General features: G+C 35.1%; 1 protein-coding gene across 6 annotated transcripts in view; it reads left to right on the top strand.

The window, feature by feature from the left end:
- Positions 1–24,329, top strand: part of LOC129745866 (uncharacterized) — a 125,514-nt gene that overhangs the window by 80,514 nt on the left and 20,671 nt on the right. For all 6 annotated transcript variants that reach the window (XM_055739236.1, XM_055739235.1, XM_055739233.1 and 3 more), the window contains one exon: positions 6,349–6,557. In XM_055739236.1, the coding sequence (XP_055595211.1) occupies positions 6,349–6,557 (209 nt within the window). The remainder of the gene's footprint in view (positions 1–6,348; positions 6,558–24,329) is intronic.

Raw genomic sequence — 24,329 nt, 5'->3', positions numbered from 1 at the left:
AGTTACTTTATTTTTTTTTTTAAACCCAAAGGGTGTACGTACAGTATAAATCAACGCAAATTTCAATAATGATCGAAAAACTATCATTAATTTTGCATATAGCATAACATGGCATAGGGTGACTACACACATCTAGCATTGGCTGATACGCGAGGTACAACTAATAACCAAGCGAAACACAAGATGCCAAAATGAGTACCTGGATTCAATACTCATTTCAAGTGTTGTTATTGAGAATCAGTGTGGTACCACAAGGGGCTTGGGATATAGCTCAGTTGGCAAGTCAGTTGCTTTCTGAGCCGAGTCCGTGAGTTCGAGCCCAAGAGTAAACATCGATCACAGTTGTACCGGATAAGTTTTTCAATGACTTGTCCGCCAACTTCATCGTTGATATAAGTCGCGAATGACATGAAGATGTTAAAACGACTATAATCGAAACAAAAAAAAAAGTGTGGTACCACAATGCACACCTTGGCAAGTCAATGTAATCATATGTAGAGATAGTCTGCACAGCTAAATGAACTTTTCAGGTGCAGAGAACTCATACTACCTTACATATAAAGATGCTGTTTCAGACTGGAAAGGGAAAGGTTATCCGTTTTTTCGGAAAATCCTACCTGGCAGATAGGATTGATGAATAAGGAAAATTGATGCAGTTTAAACTAACAAACGTATTCAACACTTCTCAGAAATGAACCTAAATTAAATGGACAGATCTCACCTTAAAACGACCATCACTGCGCCAAATTGGACTGGGATACATCCAGAGGAAACTTGTAAGCGATCAACTGCTGCCGAGTCTGCCATGATTTTGAATTAAGCTTCTCCGGAAAGCTCTTCCGGCCATATTCCATTTCAATGCAGGTACGTTATCCAATCCGAAAAATTCAGGTCCACACAATTCGATTCACTTCAATTAATTTTTGAAAATTTTCTCTATTTTTAATTTTGCTGCTGAGAAAAACAGACCCGTCATCACCACAGCAAAGCCTATTTCTAAAAAACTAACATTTATTTTGCATATTTATACTTATGCTTATGAAGTGAGCATTCCAGATTGCCTGGTTTTATTAATTTTATTCTCACAAAGCCCGAGAAAACTTGCAATTTAAAAGGATTTTAGATATTTTTCTTAACTTTTTTCATTTTATAAAATATCAGCAAATTTTCTTTCAAAAACTGATAATTTCTGTATTTTTTAGAATTTTGACAAATCTAAGAAATAATTAATCTATCCCCCGTAAAAACAGTTATTAATTTTTATAAATGACGAGAGAATACTTCCTTATCAGAACATAATGCTTGATTTGCTGGAAACTCCTTTTCATTATTCAATACATAAATAAGAGAATATTGTGGGGCATGCAGATCCCCCGAAATTAATCGGACATGCCCGGATTTTTAAAGTAAAGTGGACATATAAAGCAAACTACCCAAGTAACCATAAGCATTGAGCCATAACCACTGATAAACTGATTTAACTATCAACACATTTCTATCAACCAAAGGTTCGTGTCTTTACTGTTTAGTAAGTGATTTATTTACTGGTTGTGATGGAGCGCTAGCTTTAAAAAATTACTCCACGTCAGTGTTCTGAATATCACTCATTTTCAATGAATGTTTCTGATTGCACTTCGCACCTGAACGTACAGCGGTCGGGTTTCGTTATTGATTGCTACTGGACCTACCCGATCATCGATCGTTCAATTCATCGCTAAAATACAGATCACCTCGCACGATGCTTGCTGTCAAAACAGTGCAGCACCATCATCAAATTGGAATATCACCAATGCGCAATGCATATGGCGAATCTTGTTGGTCTTCGATCAGGAGTGAATGGATCAGGCAGTGAGTGAATGATACATGAAGCCGATCATTAGCGTATTTTGTTTGATTTGATATAAAGCAAATTAATAAATTTATTTGTTGTTATAACGTTTTTTAACATCAGTATGATCAAAATCAAATTGCAGTTGTGTTTGTGAGGGAAAGATGTTCACTTTCGCCGTGTTTTTCAATTTTTACAAGTTCTCTTATTAAAATGTCGTACGTCACGTTAAAACTACTGAGAATTTATGGTGTCCCGCACAACTGTTTGATTTTTCTCGTCCTGCAAAAAATAATTTTGAATTTCATATAATTCAGGCAGATACTGAGTGAGCTACATTCAGAATGGATCAGTTTGTATCTCACTCATCTCCGATATGCGATGTTTGCTGAACCGATGATTCTGAATGATGCGACTCGGTTTGCATAGCTGATAGGAGCGCTGATCGAGATTGCATACCAGCCAGGCGAAGCAGTAGCGAGAGGCGCTATCCCATTATACAATCGGAATGTTTCCAACAGGAAACGCATCCTGAGTGTTTGTTTTGATTGATTTTCGGACCATTGCTCCACGTGTTCTAATGACACGTAGAAAAATATATAGAAATTTCATTATCTATCAAGCATTTTTAGCCTGCTTCAATTTTTCTGCGTGCAAAAGTATAAGTTGCTATGGTGTTCAATTTTTGTTTTGTTTCCTCCCAGTGAAAAAAGGTACCGATGGTTGAAATGTATTAGATTCATTGAGCTTTGAAATTTGAGGAACAAAATTTAAAACGTGCCTACATATGAAAATCAATCCTTCATATTTAAATAAAAACTATTCGAACTAATAGGATATTAAAATGTCAAAAATAATTTCATAATATAATTGAATTCAAGTTTAACAGTTTTAAGAATTAATTTTAGCAAATGAATAGAAGTTATAGATTTAAAAACTTCCAAAGCGAAAATGTTCTTTAAAAAAGGATTTTCTAGTGAACGATTTATTCTTGGCATTTTATTAGAGAACATTCTTTTGAGTTGATCTGAAATTTCTTCAAATTTCTCCTTTGGATAAAATTCTCAAAAGATCATACACTCTTTTTCAATAAGAATGGAATTGATCCTATACATTGAAGCAAAAATTTAAACTAACTGAGTTACTCAACTCTTCATAAAAACTATTTTCCAATTGTCAAATGAAAATTGAATGATTCACGAAAAAATCGAAATTTAGCTATTGGTATCATTACTTGATCGGGAAACGAAGCTTAGGGAATGATGAGTTAGTTGGCGCCAAGAGCGCCCGATGAATATTTTTCTCCTACGCTGGGGAAGTTATATCAGCTTATCAGTGCCATAACCCTTAATCAGCATTAAATCAACATTTCTAATGCAAGTTAGCATTATTTCAACATTCATAATGCTTTTTAGTTTTATATAAGCATTATTAATGCATAGAAGCAATAAAAAAAAATAGCACTAATGATAGCACGATATGCACATATAGAGCTACTATATAAAATTAACAAGCATTAAGACTGTAGCACTAAAACTTCCTGTTAATGCTTATATCAAGCTTTTATAAAGCTTGAAGTGGTGTTACCCGAACAGTACTTGAAGTACGGGTTTTTCATCTACCTTATCAGCATCAAGTGTGGTCGAAATGGTAAAGGCACCATTTTTTTGGGCCAGATTTTCTACCGCGTCTCGGAGAATCTGCGAAAGTAGACTGTTCTCCATACTTTTTCCTTAGCTAGTATTCTGATCGAAAGACCACTTACAGTTAGGCTTGCCAGAATAAAATTTCGGAAAGTTGGACATTTTGCTCAAAATACTATGAAAAAGAAGAACGTTTTTCAAACAGAAGTAGGACGAAAAGAAGGACTCTCTATTTTTTTTGTTTTAACACAAAATTTTTATAAGATAAGATGATATTGAAAGGAAGTAATTCTTGTTCTGGAGCACGTTTCTCTTAAGAGCCGGTTTTTTCTAGCAACTCTTCATATGTAATATGTGTAATTCATATACGTCGATTGTTATAAATTTCCTCATAACACATATCAAAATCATTTTTTTTTCAATCTATTTCTCGGCTATTTTTTTAGAAATATACATATGCTTTAAAATCAGCTTAAAATTTTGAAATTCACATGATGATTTTATGAAAAATATATATTTTTTTACAATGAACTTCGACATCAGTCAATGCAACAGTGGATGTATAAAATTTAACTTAAATAATTGGCTTCTTGTATGCATTTCGCCATTTTTATTTTGCATGGATAATACAAATGACATACCTGAGTTTTCGTTGTTAGACCAATTCAAGGTTAGCTTTAGAAGAATCTCATCCTGAAAATAAAAACACCATTGTTCGAACGTTGAAAGTGAAAACGTATTTTAAAATTACCTGACGACAGATGATTCAAAAACATAGTTCTCAACGATTCTTGATCCTATTTATTAATCGTTTTTTAAACTTTCACTTTTTTACTGCAAAGCGTTTAATTACCACCAAAAATTAATCATTCCAAAACATAAACAAAACCAGGGTTTTTATGACACGGTAAAAGAAAAATCCCTTACTTTGGATGAAATATTTAGTTTTGCATTGAAATGAAAAGCGCCATTAAGGATTTCGTAAAAAATGGGTCGAAATTATGAAAAACGCAAAGTAAAAAAATCGATAAACAAGATAATGGTCCTAACAATAAAAAAAAGTAGGACATTTTTGGTCTAAAGTAGGAAGGTAGGACAAGGGTCGAAAAAGTAGGACATGTTCTACCAAAGTAGGACGTCTGGTAAGCCTACTCACAGTACCCCATTTGTGCACAATCCGTTTTTTTTTTCGCTCAGTAGTAAGGCCACGGATCTTCAGATTCCTTTGCGAAAAACGACAAAACTTCATTTGGATGTAAACAACAACACGCAGCTTAAAATTTGGCTTAACACTACACGTTTTTTTAAATGAGGATTATTCTATAGTGCATATATATAATTATCGGAACAGTCTATACAAACGTTTTGAAATTCGAAAAAAATGTGAATTTGACACACCCTGTCATGTATTGATATCTGATTAGATTGAGAGCAAGATTTTGATCTAGCATAGTTGTTCTCATAATATGATTTTTGAGATGGATATTAAACATTAGTACAAAAGAAGATACTCCACAACTTCAATGATGGACATCAAAGAATGTAACATTCTTCATCTTCTAAAATATCCAACTCTTCAAATGATGCTCGTAGTGTGCATTTCAAAAAGATTCTTATTTGCAATAAGGCTATGATCATTTAGTATCCGGGCACTTTATTTCGGTGATAGCTACGTTATTAGAGCTCGGATATGCAAAACTTTAGCAGCATTGTGTTGGTTATGAAAAGGACTATCTTGCCTATTTTTGCCAGATTTTTAAGTTAATGAATGTTTTAGATATTCACGATGCAAAAAGACATGGTAAAAATAATTTTGCACAAATTTGCGCCTTTTGCGCATTTTGCGCCTCAGAAACTCTTCATTTTCGACTTGAAAACTCATAAACTGTCGATTTTTTTCTGATTTTTTTTTGGATCGAATGGTAAAGAAGTATAAAGAGCCACTCTAGAATCCACACGAAGTTCAAATTAAGCATCGGAATGAAACCCTTGATCTTAAATATGGTTAAAAGTCTATTGTTATTGGAGATAACTGAATGCAGACCCCTTAAATAATGCAATTAATCCATTTCCGTCAGTCAAATAGTGTTTTCCGACTAGTAGACACCTAGTAAATAACTAATAGTGAACAGTTTCTTAGATTGCAACATGTGCAACCGGTTTTTACGCAATGTGACAGATGTGTTCTGATGGACAAAAAAAATTATGTCAAACCCGGATTTAAGAGATCAAATTTTTCGAGATACCAACTCATGAAAAGCTTCCAACCTGATTCCAATTGCTTTTTCCAGGTGAGTTTGTGTAAAATATCATGATTTTGCAAAGGTTTTGGTTCTGTGGTAAAAAAAAAATCAATACATGACTGAAAAAAGTGTGCAAAGATAAAAAAGAGATTTTATGAAAAAGTTAGAGTATTTTTTAAAATCATTGATAAATATTTTTTTTAATATTTTTAGTTTAAATGTCATATTAACATCTTCATTTCCTACATAGAAAGTTTTTCGATCAAATGAATAGTTTTTAAAATACACACGTTTGTAACTGCCCGGATACTAAATGATCATAGCCTTAGCATACCCCTCAAACCATTTTCGATTGAATATGAATATTCTAAAATACCAGTTCAACCATAATCATCATCATCATCAATCCGACTGCAACCTTAAAACTGCGATAGCCGACGATAAAATCATCATTAGCATCGCCATAAAATCGTCGTCGGGTCATTTTCTCGAAAAAGGAAATATCAAACGGAGTAGGTAGTGATAAATATCCATTCCGACGCGTGTTGACACTTTCCAGATGCCTGCGCCGCCATTCGATAGAGATTATATAGAGTTCTGATGTTTTCCCTCTCTCTATCTTCTCCTCAAACAGAGTTCGTGATCACACTGAAGGATGTCCGGGTGAGCGTTCCGGCGGCCATCCGACGCGGCGATAATGCAAATTTGATTTGTCACTACGACATGGAGGGGGCTGCCCTCTACTCGGTCAAGTGGTACAAGGGCAAGCGGGAGTTTTTCCGGTACACTCCCAAGGAGAATCCATCGCTCAAAGCGTTCCCGGTTCTCGGCATCAGTGTGGAGGTAAGTGCGTGATTTTATTATCAAGCAAACGACACTTTCCGTTTTGCTCTATTTCTGGTCTATTTCAATTGGGTTCTGTTTCTATTGAATATTTGCTACCCCCAGAGCGATGTCTGATTGAGTGAATGACTATTTGACTGCATCCAAGCGAAAGAGTGCGATGACTGAGCACTTTAGCGATTGAAATATTATAAAATAAAATCAACAAACGATGATTGAGTCGATTTTCTGTTTATGGAAATCAAGCTTAAGAAATGATTTGCTTAGAACAGAGTGAAAGATCAACTTTTTGAACTTTTTTTAATGTTTTCAAACTTTACAAAAACGATGAATAAAAAACCTGGGGAAACTTTGATTAAATTTTTCATTCATTTACATATATTCTAGAAGAGGTTTCTTTTCGTTAATTCTGAAAGTTTTAAATAAATCTCTTACTGTGGTAAGAGCAAGTTCATTCGTGTTCAAAAGAGAGGAAATTTTGACACATTTTGAACTCTATATCATGAACACACGATGCTCTGTAGCCATTAAACGTTCACAGCGACGAACTGCTCCGATTTCGGTGCGATCCAGGGGACACATCATGATCCAGCATGATAAGAACCGGGCCCTTCCTATCCTCTGCTACTATCTGGTCAAGAAACATGACACCTTGTAAGCGCCAGATACACATACTAATAGGTGAGCACGATGCCTCATTCCTGCTGTACTCCGTGAAATACATTTTGGTTGAATCCGGGAAAACCTGCACGACTGATCTCCGGCTGGGTACCCCCCGGAAAATCGCACAGCGACCGTAACACTCGTATCTTCTTGTGTCTGGATGCAACTCCGACAGCTTTGTGTTACTCGCCACTCCGATAATCGACGTTGGACAACAAATTGCTCGTGGAGGGAACGAAAAGATTCCTCGTTTACGCGATGTCATCAGCGCCAAAGAGCTGTGATAGCTAGCAAAGCACACCTTTCGGAATTTCTAGCTACCGTTTCTGCTACTGAGAGTCTCCTGGGGGGTCAGACCTCGAGCCAAAACGGTGAACGATAGAGGCCCTGACGGGGGAATTATTTCCGGTCAGAAAACGGTTACAGTTTCAAGGAATCTAGTTACTCACGTGGTGTTCACGGCCCCTTTGACAAGTTTTAGATGGTCCTGGATTATCCAGGGCTAGGGGATTTGATTGGCCGATTGGTGGAGCGCAATCTATGAAAATAGATCGATAAGTAGGCGCTATTTTGTTTTCGCTTACCGTACGTTTTTTTTCCGCTCCCGTCGCTTGAATGCCGACGAGCAGCTTCTACCACCGTCTTTTTCAACTATTTCTACGCAAATGAATTTATTGACAGCTTTTGGTTACGTGAAATTTACGTACGACTTGTAGCAATACCACGATGGATTAGCGTTTATGCGAGGTGTTCAGAAATTTGAACATCGATTTTCAACTTAAGTAGCACTTTTTTTTTAGTTGGTAGCCACAGGTGTTAAATCCTGGTTTACGGATTGTATTCCAAGGCACGGCGAGCCACCGCGTCCCCCCAGTTTGCTACTCTGGGTCCATGGGTACAATGGTAAGACTCATGATATACTCCGTGTATACCCCCTACTCCCAAAACTCCACCTGGGGCTGCAGACCTGGTTCCGACCTCGAACTATTTAGCACACTATACTTCAATAGTGGGAGGTCTATTCGCGCTAGTGCGCTCCAAGGCAATACTCATTAACGAGTTCGCCACCTTACCCGTCGTGTGCCAGATTGAGAGCAGCTTATCTTGTCACTGCACACGCGCGGGACTAAACGCAACGACTTGGATGATTACCGACGAAGACGTCATCCTACTCCGACTCGGATGGCTCACCCGGCGTCGGGAGCCACTCTACCCGCGGGTATTCTCCGAACGTGGAATAACCCTTTCCCAACGATTTCCACTGCGAAGAAGGTATAGTCTTATCCCCGCAGCTTCTGTCGTTGGGAACCGCCCTACTCGGATACTCCCCGAAGGTGGAGCATCCTAAGCACGAACGCGGCGCACCCACGGCATCTGCTACGCCGAAGGTGTTGCCTTATCTTTGTAGCTTCAAACCGTAGGATCGGACGCACTCTACTCGACAGCTCCCCGTCGATGTGGTCATCGCTGACCGCATGCCAAGTGTTGGAATCAGCACACATCCTCTATACCACGCTTGTCTGCTGTCGTGTCGGGCCCACAGGCGGCAAATATGGAAGTACGTACAGCCGCATATCTCGGACAGAAAATCACCACATGTTCGGGTGTTTCCTCTACATTCCCACGATCTGGGCAATAGGGCGAAGCAACATGTCCAAACCGGTAGTGGTACTTCATGAAGCATCCATAACCAGTCAGGAATTGCGTCATATAAAAGTTCACTTCACCGTGCCTTCTTCCGATCCAGCTCCCGATGTGCGGGATCAAACGATCGGTACACCTTCCTCTCGTTGAGCTGTACCACAGCTGCTGCCAGTTGGACATCGAGTCCTCATTGGCGAGATCTCGTACGTTGGGCGTGTCTTTGTTGTCGTTGCAGTAGACATCCTCCCCAAGCAAAACCGAGATGTCATGCCCATCCCGCTACTACACAGGCGGCTTCGGACGACACATGATCCGGAATTTGCTGATAACCCGCAGGTTAATCAGCCGCTGAACGCTGCTAAGTCGCTGCAGGTTACAGTTTCTTCCCAGGGCCTGCCTCCAGGCCGCTGTTCCATACCGCAAGATTGATGTGGTCACACTAGCCAGGATCCTCCTTTTACTACTTCGGATTGCCGAGGAGTTCGGCATCATCCGTGTTTGTGCGGCCGTGGCCATTGTCGTTCTCTTGCACACGTAGTCGACATGGCTCGTAAAGCTGAGCCTGTCATCTCCCCTAGGTACTTGATTGCGCGTTTGAACACGATATTGCACGGTTCAACGGCAATGGTGCCTGTTTGAAGTGAGATCAGGTTGGTGATAAGCACCATCTCGGTTTTGTGGTGGGCTAGACGCAGGCACTTGGAGTGCATCCAGCTTTCCACTGCCTGGATAGCTACCGTGGCCAGTAGCTCAACCTCCGCTGTTGAGGAGCCTCTCGCCAAGAGGACTACATCATCCGCAAATCCTACGAGTTCAGCTCCCGATGGAAGGCTCGTTCGTAGGAGTTCGTCGTAAGTGATGTTCCACAGAACCGGGCCAAGTATTGACCCCTGTGAAACACCCGCCAAAACCTCTTGTGTTCGCAAACCCTCGCCGATCATATACTGCAGTTGGCGATTGTGGAAATAACTTTCCACAAGCCTATACAGATATGCCGGGATCCTCATTTGGATGAGCGACAACGCAATCGCTGCCCAACTGACATTGTTAAAGGCGTTCTTCATATCCAGAGTGACCACCGCGCAAAAGCGGAGCCCTCTCCTCTTGGTTAATCTGGCTCTGTCCGCTACTTTGATGACCGAGCGGATAGCATCTACAGTGCTGCGACCTCTACGGAAACCAAACTGTTTTTCAGAGAGTCCGCCCTCGCTTTCAGTGTATCTCTGAAGTCGGTTCTGAATTCACCTGTAGTTCTCTCGGCCTTACATCTGCAATAAAGCAGAAAAGTTCCCACTCTGCAGCACGGGGAGGTGGAACTACTTCGCAGAGTCAAGTAGCACTCATGTGTTGTACTTTTGTGTGATATGAAGCAAATCAACATTCGATCAGTTGTTTAAGCGACACTTTCTGCGAGGTATAATGTGGTCTTGTACGATTCGAGCCAAAACACGATTTTGCGAACCACTCTAATCAACATGATATGTGTTTAAATGTGATTGAAATAAGATTCTTTATATAAATTCAAAATTTAATATCAGATAGTAGATATAGTTAAAATTCATCTTCAACCAGGATGGAAGATACCTTTCCTAGAGGTGTGTTCTCAACCCATTCTTCTGTTTACTCTAGCGGAATTCAATGATGAACCGGAACCGGAACTGTGAATAAATGAAAAAGAAGATTATTGGCCAGACAATCATAAGTGATGGTTTCCAGGAGCTCATCTTTTTCGCTTTCCCGTTTTTCCACTTTCATTTCCTTGACAGATAGATCTTCTCGGATGAAAATGATTCGCCAATCGGTGCGAATCATCGATTCACCGCCATATAAATGTTAATTAACAACCGCGAGTCACGACGAAAACGAAAAAACGAAACAACACATTATTTGAATCATTTTATCAAACGCCGTCACATAATTTAAGCTAAACGACATTTAATCGTCCCTTTCTGAAGTCTACTACGATTTTGATACGGAAATAATTTATGTAGGGGAGAGTACACTATCGTGAGCCATGGGGAAACGTGGGCCACTCTGAATATCTCGAATTGTGTTGAAATAAAAATCTCAACCCAACTGTCATTTTCGTCGCTCTGCGGAAACATATAGATATCTCGCGTGAGCTTTCATTACGTCGTATGAAACAAAATGTAAACAATCAGTTTTATTACGAAAAAATACAAAAACTGACATAAACTAGTCGCAATTTCTTTCCATTTAGAATGTTTGTAGCCTGGACAACCTATTCTATATGGGAAAAACAAATTTTAAATATGGTTTGATAACTTTTGCAGCAATTTTCTGTGCAATTTTTAAGATGACGATAATGACGATACGACGTAATAAAAGCTTACGCGAGATATTTCCATACGGTGTTAGCTTGTGTACGCCTCTTCTTTCATTTAACTAGCTTAGTAAAATTTACTTACATAATAAAACATGCATCCACGAATTGCATCGGTGGAAATCATGGGCCTCATAACTGTCGGATTCTCCAAAAGAACCTTCCGGAACACTTCGGGTTGTTTCAGACACTCGCGCCTGTTTCCGCCAAAATCCGCAAATAGACTGACTTTTGAGTTTTGACCGTTTTTTTTTCTATTCCCTCACTTTTTTCAGAGTTGACCAACAAAAAAAGTGAGGGAATAGAAAAAACGGCCAAAACTCAAAAGTCAGTATATTTGCGGATTTTGGCGGAAACAGAAGCGAGTGTCTGAAACAAACCGAAGTGTTCCGGAAGGTTCTTTTGGAGAATCCGACAATAACGCGGGGGGCCATTCAAATATTACGTAACGCGTTTAGGGGGGGGGGGGGGGGGGAGGTGGTGTAAGAGTTTGTTACGCTTTATGGATTTAAGATAGAAAATCTGAGACGAATGTGTTACGTAGGGGGGGTGGGGGGGGTTGAAAATGACCGAAAATTGCGTTACGTAATATTTGAACGGCCCCCGGGGTATATTTGGCCACACATGTGTTGGGTATTTTTATATACATTTTTAACTTGAAACACCTTATTCATTCCTGTAAATTTTTCTTATAACAAATTAGGAGTTTTGAAAAATATTCTGTAAATTTTATGAAATACATATATATCGTTTATAAGGAAATTTGCCAAAATGTTCACTAGCCAAGTGCTAAGTACACAACTCTCTTATTCATTTCCTCACTTGAAATTGGTTTAAATAATAATATGAATTAAATAATTAATGAATTCTGAAATTACAGTTTTGGGTTAACTCATAAACTTTGCATGTTATTCGTCATTTGGATTTGGGGGCCTACCATTTCCCACCATTTTCACAAAATCAAACATAGGTTTTAAAACTGTCAGAATTCGCGAAATTTAAAAAAAAATTAAAATTGACAAATGTAACGTATCATGTAGAAAATCATAACATTTATCTTTCTCATTTTATCATTTATAATCAAAAAGTTATGCAACAAAAAAAAGTGGCCCGTGATATCCCACTCTCCTGTACGAATAAAATGCGACTTATGATCTTATCCAATTATTATTAGATTTCATTTGACATCGGTCGTACTAAATACACAACTTCATTCAACATATCGTAACTCGTCGTTTTTCATTTGGTTTCAACATATTCTACGATGAATATTCGATATGGATTTGGACAAATAAACGTACCATTTGTTTCGAATCATGACATGATATATGCTTCACTTGACATTAATATTGAACCTGCCAACGGATATACTCATTTTATAAATTACAGAAAAATAGATTCCAATTCGATTCTCGATTATTTTGACACCATAGATTGGAAATTATTTTATTCAAATTTTGATCCCAACAGCCTTGTAGATTCCCTCAACGTCAACATAAAATCATTACATAACAATTGCGTTCCATTGGATCGTTTTAAACAGAAAGATAATTGTTTCAACGCTTGGTTTAAATCGTTAGTTTAGAGAGCCCTTATTGATAGGGATCGCGCGTACAAGAGATGGAAGCTAACAAGAATGACTGAAGAACATGTGGTTTTTAAAAGATTGAGAAACATTGCAAACAACAAAGTAACTTCTGCAAAACGTGAATTTTTGAATAATCAATTCTTGAGAATAGAATCGACCCCCAATGATTTTTGGAACAGATTGAAACGAAGTGGAATTACTTCGAGGAACACTATTGTTGAAAAAAATTATGCGGCAAACGACATCAATTCCATTCTCCATAGTTGTTTCACAACAGATACTACTTATGCTCGTTCTTTTTATACACATCATGAAAACGGTTTTGCTTTTACCTATTTTGAAGAATATGAAGTGATTAATGCTGTTTATGAAGTCACATTAAACGCAATCGGTCTGGATGAGCTCCCAATAAAGTTTATTTAATATTTACTGCCTCTTCTTTTGAAAACATTGCTCACCTTTTAATGTAATAATTCGCACATCAACGTTTCCCAACGCGTGCTTTATTTAGAAAATAACAATCTTATCAATGAAAATCATTCTGGCTATCGATCTGGTCACAGCACAAAAACAGCAATGATTAAGATATGTGATGATATTGGAAAATCAATTGATGAAGGCAGTAATGTTATACTTGTTCTTCTTGATTGCACAAAAGCATTTAACCCCATTTCTCATAAAAAATTGTGTGATAAACTTAATAGAAATTTTAATTTTCTACCATCAGCTGTTAAATTGATATTTTCCTACCTAGAGAACCGACAACAAGCAGTCTTATGTAACAATAAGTTATCAAGATCTTTACTAGTTAGGTCCGGGGTGCCTCAAAGCTCTGTTCTTGGACCTATCTTATTTAGCCTATACATAAATGATCTTCCCAACGTTATTAAATATTGTTCAATCCATATTTTTGCTGACAAAATACTGCTTTACGCTTCTTGTAAGGACAGGCATATTCACGACATGATTCATCTAATAAATACCGATTTAGAATCACTGCAAATGTGGGCTTCAGCTCATTTCCTAACTTTGAATGCCTCTAAACCGAGTGCTCTTTTCATTACGCGAGGTAGCGCCACAGAAAATCCATCTTTAAAACTTTTAAATGATCATATTGAACTTGTTGAAAAAGCTGTAAGTTTAGGGTTTATTTCTATTTAATCTTTCGCGCTATGATCGGGTATCACATCTGCAACATAAAGTTCTAGGATACTCTTTTTACGATTTTATTAAAGCTCGATCATGTATAATTTTTAAACAAATAATAACGACAAAAAGCCCAAAATATCTCTATTCAAAGCTGCAGCCTTTTCGAAGCTCGCGAGTTAGTAATTATTTGATTCCCTCTTACACAACGGCAGCATATGGATCTTCATTTTTTTGTTAGAGGTGTTGTATATTGGAATTCCTTACCCAGTCACTTAAAATCTAATAAGAATTTAAGAAACATTGATTGGTTAATTTTAATATTAGTGAAAATTTTGTTAAAAATAGTGCAATGAAAGATAATGTTGCATATAATGATACACATAACACGCGATGTAGCATAAAAAAGATGTAAAATCTTACGCTATTAATAAACCAAAATGAAATGAAAAATTGTCGAATGTTTAGTGTACACTTTTACGATCCCGATTATAGTTGCATTTATATACGAGTTTTTCGATGATTTTTTTTACGATTTCATGTTGGCTGAGATATTATCCAAGATTTTTGTTGTCTATGGTTTTCGAAATTCATCCTGATAATATTTTCTTTACAGGTCTACATTTGTGAGACCTAAGTGAATATGTCTTGTTTTCAAATCAGTCTAAATTATATAACAATATGACTATAACATAAACACCAAAACTATACTCACTTATAAGTTTAACTTAAATCACGTAAAGTCAATCATTTCAAGTGCTTCCAGTTCATTAGCAGAAATCTTTGTTTTCGGCTTTAGGAAAAGATACATTTCACTAAAGCTAAAACCGCCAACTTTCAGCATACTATGTGTGCCATATTAATTCACGACCGGGATTCGATCTCATTACCGTTGGCTTAGAAGACAAGGATGCTATGCAAGACTAGAACACAAAACTGTAATCTTGACCGACAGTTGTTCAACGTCTCCGTAAAAAACTCAACTGCACTATAATGTTTGCTTCTGATTTTGAAGAGATTTCAACTCTCACAGCCTTTGAAAAAAAATCGCATACTACATCTTGTATTTATTTCAAACCATAGCGCTACACTTAGTATTGATATGCGTTTTTGAAAATTTTGAGCAGTTTTAAACAAACATACAATTTGTTGGCTGATGGCTTAAAATGACTAGCTGATTAAATTTGCTAAAATGGAACAGAACCAAGAATAATGCTTGTTAATTGTTGAGTGTCAATTTTGGTTTAACGTCGTAATCTGTATCACATTCAAAAACAAACTTACACTCAAAGAAGATTTCGAAAACATCAGAACTCCGTTTCGATTCAACTTTGAGGTAAGGTTTTTGATACAGTTAGGCTGTGTCGATTTGGGGTCATTTTTGAATTTCTCAAACCCTGGGGTCTAAAAAGCTTCGCCTTGGTCCAACACTCGTCTATGATTTTTGCAGAATTTTTAAGTAACGATTGCATGCGTTAATTTGAACTTTTAGGTTTGGAAATTGAATAATTTGTACTGAAAAATCAACATCATTTTTGTTTCTTCTGCGAAACCGAGCCAGCTGATGGTTTTTGTGCAAATTTATAAATTTTCTAAAGGAAATTTTCCGTTAAACTACTTTGTTGTAGATCGTAACTTCTTAGACAAAAAAGTTATTAGCTGTTAAACATGGGTATGTCTTTTCGCATTGAAAAACAATAAATTCTATTGACATCACTTGTGTGTGGGTGCCTAGTGAAGTATTGCATGACTACTTTTCATGCAGTATTTCGCGAGGCTCCAGCAGTGATGTCAATAAATAGAATTTATTGTGTATCAATTCGAAAACACATACCCTTGTTTAACAGCTAATAACTTGTTTAGCAGGAAATTTCCTTTAGGAAACTTATAAATTGACAACCATCAGCTGGCTCGGTTCTGCTGCAGAAACAAAAATGATGTTGATTTTTCAGTACAAAACATTCAATTTTCCCATACAAACCTAAAAGTTCAAATTGACTCATGTAAATGTTACTTAAAAGTTCTGCAAAAAATCATGGATGAGTTTTTGATCAAGACGAAGTTTTTTAGACCCCAGGGTTTGAGAAATTCAAAAAAGACCCCAAATCGACTCAGTCTATTGATACAGTTCCATTTAACACACATTTGGCTTCGATACTTCCCGGTAAAACAACGTTAGTGAGCATTCAACCAAATACTTCTCTCTAGTTCTCTAGTTTCCCCAGAACAGTACAAAAAAGTCAATCTGTAGAACCAATTTTCACATGTTTCACTACCCTCGACTCTGGGGGTTCCGAGTGTTTCCCGTCACCGTCTATTTGTATCATCATCCTGAAGTGAGAAAAGTTAACAGTCAGTGGTCATAAAAAAGGAAGCTGAACCACCACACAACGGAGACATGGAGACATGCAAGCGGTCTGGTCTGGTCTGGTCAAGTGTCGGGTGTCAGTTGTATGTTAAAGTTTTTCCTCATCGGAAAACACGAAACGGTCCGTCTGTCCACCCCCATGATGTCTGTTTTATGTTGGAAATGTTTTTCCAAACAGTTGGTGGAGCAATTTTGCGGGTTCTGACTCTGTCTTGTCACCCCTTTCCACCGAAGTTTTTAACAGGACCTCTTGCTGCTCACTTCCGGAAATGTATCTGTGTGCGTTTTGGTTGGTTTGTTTCCATTCGAAAATTGATCAGTAGCAAATGATTGCTTGCACCACATTTTATGCATTTTATTTTATTTGTTTTGCTCAAGTTTCGGGATGAGGTAATTCAATTATGGGCGATTTCTCTTCTTTTTTTCCTACAAAGTCAATCAGACTTGTAGAGAGAGAAATGGATACACATTTTTAACTTTTCGTAATGACCGAACACTAAATTGCTACATGTGCCTTTGTTGAAAAATAAAAAAAAGCAGTAACATTAATTTTGAAGGAATATAAAACCCTGAACAAGAGTGAATACAACATACAACAAATACAACAAAACCGTGTTGTATTTCTTACAGAAAGGTATAGCTATCGGTCGATTTGGGAGATCATTAATTACGGGTCTTAGATATATTTACCTTTATAGGTACCTATCGAATCTTCCCGACGAGTTCTGACGATGTCTGTGTGTCTATTTGGCTTGCTAGCCACATCCAGCAATCACTAATCAAGACTATCGTATATATGACGTCAAATTGCCATTTTTCCCGGGAGTTTAATTGAACTTGCCATATTCAATCGATAGGTCTTGAATCCCACATCGTATGCTTCTGCAGCGATTGCGGGCTTCGATACTTCGCCCAACGCTATATTCGCCAGCAAAGGTTGCTCTGAGTAGGAGAAACCACGTAAAGGACGCGAGCGGAGCACACCATCTCGATTTCTCTCATCATGCCATTCAGCAAGAGAGAAATTGAGTTGGTGTGCATCGTCCTAATCTTAACTACGCACAAAATTTCTCCTATTTAGTACACGGAAAATAATAAAAAGGTAAAATTTACCGAGTTAGCAAAGGTGAACGCTCGTGAAAGCCGAAAAGGTAACTTCTACCTCTTCGAGGTGAAACTCACCTCACAGCAAGGTAAAATTTACCTGAATCGAGGTTGGAAAAAAGGTACAATTCACCGAGAAAATCCAAAATGAATCCAAAAAAGGTAAATCTTACCTCGTAGCGAGGTGAAATTGACCTGGATTGAGCTAAACTAAACGGTACAATTCATCTCGAACAAAAGTAACTATTTGACGAATCCGTTTATTGATGTTAAGCTGTTTTGTCGTTCAGAAGGGAAGTTATGTTTCGTGTCAATATGAGAAAATCGGAACAGAATGGTAAGTTTTTTCTTGGATATCATTTAGTTGTACTGGTTCTCGTCATAATACTATGCTTTTGTTTCAGATCGGCCCAGCTTCGAGGTATATTTCACGTCATCCTCCAGATATCATTCCGGAAAAGCCGGATCTGACTGGATTAGTCGCCATTATGGCGCGGAAGAACGTGAAGCTGAATTGCCACGAGCCTGGCGAAAAAGGATTTACTTCAATATTTTTTTTTAAACACGGTGATACATTAAAAAATAAAAATAATGAATAGTCCCTATTTATTTCAAATAAATATAAATATTTGAATGAATTTTGTTTTAATTTTTATTGAAGAAACCAACCAAACCAAATAGCATTTACCTTTTAAATCAGAGAATGGGAAAACGGTATTATTTACTATTTTGCCAGGTGAATTGAAAAAAGGTAATTTTGACTTTTTGCTAGGTGAATGAAAAAAAGGTAAAATTTACCTCGAAAGAGGGTTGGAAAAAAATCACCTCGCAAAAAGGTAAATTTTACTTTTTTATTATTTTCCGTGTAGCATTGACTCAAACTTTTAGTCTGTGCCTAAACCGCGATCGTTTTGTGCTAAAATTTTAGAAGGGCGACGACGCAAGCGGGAATCTGTCAGATAATTTTGTAGTAAATTTGGAAAAGGGCAAACGCGCCAACTGTAAACAAATCTAGCGTAACATTTCATAAGGGCGAAACTAGCAGTTAGCTCGGAACGAGAAAAAGCGTTTGAAATTTCGGAACATCTAATCAAATCCTGATGGAACATCGAGGGGGGGGGGATAATAAAGAATAATGCGAAAAACAAATAACAACTTAGCCGCAGCCCGTGGCCTAGAGGATAGCCTTCAAGTCTTCCAAGCCAGCGGACATAAGATCGAATCCCGGTCACGGCATACATAGTACACTTTCTGTGGGTTGGTGGTTTTAGCATTTGTAGGATGCTAGCCATCCCGAATAGAATTGCACCGTGAAAAAACCATGAATTCCATGTTCACAAACTATAAATTTTATGGTTTACACAATGATTATAATAGTCCTCGATACCGTGAATGCACTTTGGAATTCATAGTTTTCGACCATACATTTCATCGTTTTGGCGAAAATAACCATGAAAAAGGGGTATTGTTATGCAGCGTGACCATGAAAAAAATGGCGATTTTCCATACATTGAGAAGCCTAAAAATATAAAGTTCATGGTTGAAACAACTTCCAGTTTTTCATAGTAAAACCATAAAAGTCCGATGATTTTCATTGTTAAACCGCTGTAATGAAAATTTTCGCTCATGGTGGGGTTTTTGGTTTTTTCATCATTTTCTTTTGGCTTTGTCATCATTTTCTTATTTTGTGTTAATAGAAATACAAATGAATTTAATAACATTTATTATTTATTCTAATAATTTAACACTGTACTCACACATTTCATTATTCAACGGCCGGTCTGAGGCGAGTTCCGGCATTCCGTCGTTCTGAGGTGAATTCCAGCATTCCGCAGCCGCCCCCAGTATCCATTGGCAATCGCCTCCTGTGCCATATGCGCAGTGTTTCGGTTGTATTTAGCTAGAATCGATAGAAAAATATTATAAACATGATTGTCTCTTGTTAAATTGGATATTTATTGACTCACCTTTTCGCCCATCTCCGAAAAATTCTTGAAAACCCGATTGCCGACCGAGAATGATTGCCGGCACGAAAAAAAACGTGCCGCAAGCTGAAGTTGTCAAAAACCACTTATACACGATAAACTTGGAAATGTAAATTCTTGAAAAAATTACGCTCGCCGGATGATCTTTTTACCATTAAGTTCATGGTCACATTTAAATTCAATGGAAAATGAATGTGATACCATGGTTTTGTTCTATTCGGGATCATATTCTCGAAAGATGTACGCTTAGAGTTAAGAAAAAGAGAATCTCTTCGAGGAAACATCAAGTTTCATTGAGATCCTATATGTGTTTGTGTTGTTCCTTCTAAAAGTAAATTGGAATAGATTGCACGAAAGTTTGTGTGCAACAAAATTGCATATTACCTATATAATTGCGCAAAATCTATAAATCAAGTAATTTTTCATCAAACAAATCAATAAAGTCAAGAGTACAAAAGGTGAAATAAATCCCATCTTCCAAAATATCAAAATATGTAATCTTTCGGATATTTGATTTTTTTTTCAAAATTTACATAAAATATTTCAAACTTTATTTATCCCCCCCCCCCTACGGGTTTTTAGGAAATTTTTGAAGAGGGGGGGAGTGACAAAAGAAGAAATTGAGCTGCTGATATCTACTGATTTAAAAGAAATTATTTCATACTATTACTTTTAGTTAATCGACAATATTATCAAAATGCATTAAAATATTATGTTTGCGCCCGATAACCGTTAAATTGTTGTTTGAATCATGGATCATTTTTTTGCAAGCAAGACAAAACATTTCTTGGTTACAAGCTCAACCCAATTGCCCCTTAAATATATACTAGTGAGAATGCGCTTAAATGTTTGCTAGAAACTTTGATTTCTATGTTGATACATCTGGGTATCGATTTAAGTAAGTCGCGTTAAAAGTAATTAGGTTCAAAATGTAGGTCTTCGAACGGTACTTTTTCACCCAGCTGACAACTCGATTTGTTTAAATTTGGCCGTACGTCCTTTTGGAAAAAATCGATACCGCTGCAACTGCTCTCATGCTGGATAGGGAAAATAGAATCTTATTGAAAAAAAAAATAATGTCATACTAGGATCAACTCATCTAGACGTAGCATGTATCCTGACAAGTTGTTGAATACGAACATCAAAAATACATATTTTAAATATTGTCGAGTATGAGTTATTATTGAGAAAATTGACAAAATTGACATAATATATTATCAAAAATGACAAAATAGACTAAACATATTGTTAAAATTGATGAAACAGAAAAAACTGTCAAAATTCACAAAATTGACAAAATTGACAAAATGAACAAAATTGACAAAATTGACAAAATTGACAAAATTTACAAAATTTACAAAATTTACAAAATTGACAAAATTTACAAAATTGACAAAATTGACAAAATTGACAAAATTGACAAAATTGCCAAAATTGCCAAAATTGACAAAATTGACAAAATTGACAAAATTGACAAAATTGTCAAAATTGACAAAATTGACAAAATTGACAAAATTGACAAAATTGACAAAATTGACAAAATTGACAAAATTGACAAAATTGACAAAATTGACAAAATTGACAAAATTGACAAAATTGACAAAATTGACAAAATTGACAAAATTGACAAAATTGACAAAATTGACAAAATTGACAAAATTGACAAAATCGACGAAATTGACAAAATTGACAAAATTGACAAAGTTGACAAAGTTGACAAAATTGACAAAATTGACAAAATTGACAAAATTGACAAAATTGACAAAATTGACAAAATTGACAAAATTGACAAAATTGACAAAATTGACAAAATTGACAAAATTTACAAAATTTACAAAATTTACAAAATTGACAAAATTTACAAAATTTACAAAATTTACAAAATTTACAAAATTTACAAAATTGACAAAATTTACAAAATTGACAAAATTGACAAAATTGACAAAATTGACAAAATGGACAAAAATGACAAAATTGACAAAACTGTCAAAATTGACAAAATTGACAAAATTGACAAAATTGACAAAATTGACAAAATTGACAAAATTGACAAAATTGACAAAATTGACAAAATTGACAAAATTGACAAAATTGACAAAATTTACAAAATTTACAAAATTTACAAAATTGACAAAATTGACAAAATTGACAAAATTGGCCAAATTGACAAAATTGACAAAATTGACGAAATTGACAAAATTTACAAAATTGACAAAATTAACAAAATTGACAAAATTGACAAAATTGACAGAATTGACAAAATTGACAAAATTGATCAAATTGGAAAAATTAAAAAAAAATGGAAAAGTTTGACTAAATTGACAAAATTAACAAAATTGAGAAAATCGACAAAATGACAAAATTGACAAAATTGACAAAATCGACAAAATTGACAAAATTGACAAAGTTGATAAAGTTGACAAAGTTGACAAAATTGACAAAATTGACAAAATTGACAAAATTGACAAAAATGACAAAATTGACAAAATTGACAAAATTTACAAAATTTACAAAATTTACAAAATTTACAAAATTTACAAAATTTACAAAATTTACAAAATTTACAAAATTTACAAAATTTACAAAATTTACAAAATTTACAAAATTTACAAAATTTACAAAATTTACAAAATTTACAAAATTTACAAAATTTACAAAATTTACAAAATTTACAAAATTGACAAAATTGACAAAATTGACAAAATTGACAAAATTGACAAAATTGACAAAATTGACAAAATTGACAAAATTGACAAAATTGACAAAATAGACAAAATTGACAAAATTGACAAAATTTACAAAATTGACAAAATTGACAAAATTGACAAAATTGACAAAATTGCCAAAATTGCCAAAATTGACAAAATTGACAAAATTGACAAAATTGACAAAATTGACAAAATTGTCAAAATTGACAAAATTGACAAAATTGACAAAATTGACAAAATTGACAAAATTGACAAAATTGACAAAATTGACAAAATTGACAAAATTGACAAAATTTACAAAATTGACAAAATTGACAAAATTTACAAAATTGACAAAATTTACAAAATTGACAAAATTGACAAAATTGACAAAATTGACAAAATTGGCCAAATTGACAAAATTGACAAAATTGACGAAATTGACAAAATTTACAAAATTGACAAAATTTACAAAATTGACAAAATTGACAAAATTGGCCAAATTGACAAAATTGTCAAAATTTACGTTTTTTACAAAATTTACGTTACTTACAAAATTTAAGTCATTTACAAAATTGACAAAATTGACAAAAATAACAAAAATAATACAAATGACAAAATGACAAAATGACAAAATGACAAAATGACAAAATGACAAAATGACAAAATGAAAAAATGACAAAATGACAAAATGACAAAATGACAAAATGACAAAATGACAAAATGACAAAATGACAAAATAACAAAATGACAAAATGACAAAATGACAAAATGACAAAATGACAAAATGACAAAATGACAAAATAACAAAATGACAAAATGACAAAATGACAAAATGACAAAATGACAAAATGACAAAATGACAAAATGACAAAATGACAAAAATGACAAAAATGACAAAAAATACAAAAATGACACGAAAGACAAAAATGACAAAATATATTGGACCCATTCCAAGCACCCCTCAACTGGAGAACCGATTTTTATTTTTCATTATCCAAAAATAAATTACATAGCGTTAGAAAGTTTATTTCTTGGGTGTCATTTTCCATTAAAAGATTTTCAGCTACCTTTTTCTAGAATTGAGTATGTTAACGTTGAAATTTAAAAATTTTAGTATCAAATTAAATTGATTTTTGCAAATATTCTTTATTTATAACATAACTTTGTTAAAAATCTAGCTAAGTCAAAAAAAATTATTACAAAATGATGGTAGAGAAGCCATCTTTTAAGCATTTTATAAGATAAATAACAGTCACTGCAAGTTTACGCTCTAGAATCGTTGATTAAGCTATCTATTTTTAAGCGTTGTGACGTCACGAAAAATCTACTGTTTTTAAATTTATGATTTACTGAAATTTCATATATTGTCAAAAATTCGAGGTCTCTTCAAACTTTTTGAGTGGAATTTAATGCAATTTTTAGATTGAAAATCGGTTTAGCAGGTTGTGAGTTGCACCCGGGTAAAGAATGCGTTGTGACGTCACGAAAATTTATTTTCTTTTTTTCAAAGACGTTCAAGACTTTTTACTTCAACACTATGATAGTATTTCTTCAATACAAGTTCAACACAACAATGTGCTTCAATGAACGAATTCAATTATCAAGTTTTTAAAGAAACTAATTTTTTTTTTGTATTAACTCAGTTGTTTTCAAACATTTCTAATAAAACATATAAAACAGCGCTTAAAAACACTTGATTCAAGAATAAACAAACTATCGAACAAATGAAATCCTCATCGATTTTGTAAAAGAATATTTGTGAATTATAAATCAGGTAGTTATCTGTGATTTGAATAAAAATCTTGCAAAAGATCAAGTTCTTCATATATTTATGTTAGAATGAAAAACACCGCTAGTAGCTTCTATTTCTTTCTGGCATTATTTTCAAACAAAATTTGTTCCATGAAATAAATGTAATGAGATTCAAAAAATTCTTTGAACATGGTAAATTTAATAGATTAACTTTTTTTTATTAAAAAATTCATAAGATTTTCATAGACAATTAATAAATAAAATTAATTAAATTATTTAAATAAAAAAATGCCCTTATTGAAATTTACACCTCAAAGAATGTCACTAGGAAATCCAAATCGAACCCCGTGTTCACATAAAATCTCACATAAGAGACTTTGAACTGAATTACAAAATTAAATAAATTCAAATATGTACTAGCACAAGGTCTGCAAAATTTGGGCCAGATTATTCTAAGAAAAGGGGTTGCGCAACGCACCTGAAGTTTG

This window comes from Uranotaenia lowii, chromosome 2, assembly GCF_029784155.1.
Source record: "Uranotaenia lowii strain MFRU-FL chromosome 2, ASM2978415v1, whole genome shotgun sequence".
NCBI classification, from domain to species: domain Eukaryota; kingdom Metazoa; phylum Arthropoda; class Insecta; order Diptera; family Culicidae; genus Uranotaenia; species Uranotaenia lowii.
Note: the sequence above shows the minus strand (reverse complement) of the source record. Positions and strands in the feature narration are given on the sequence as shown.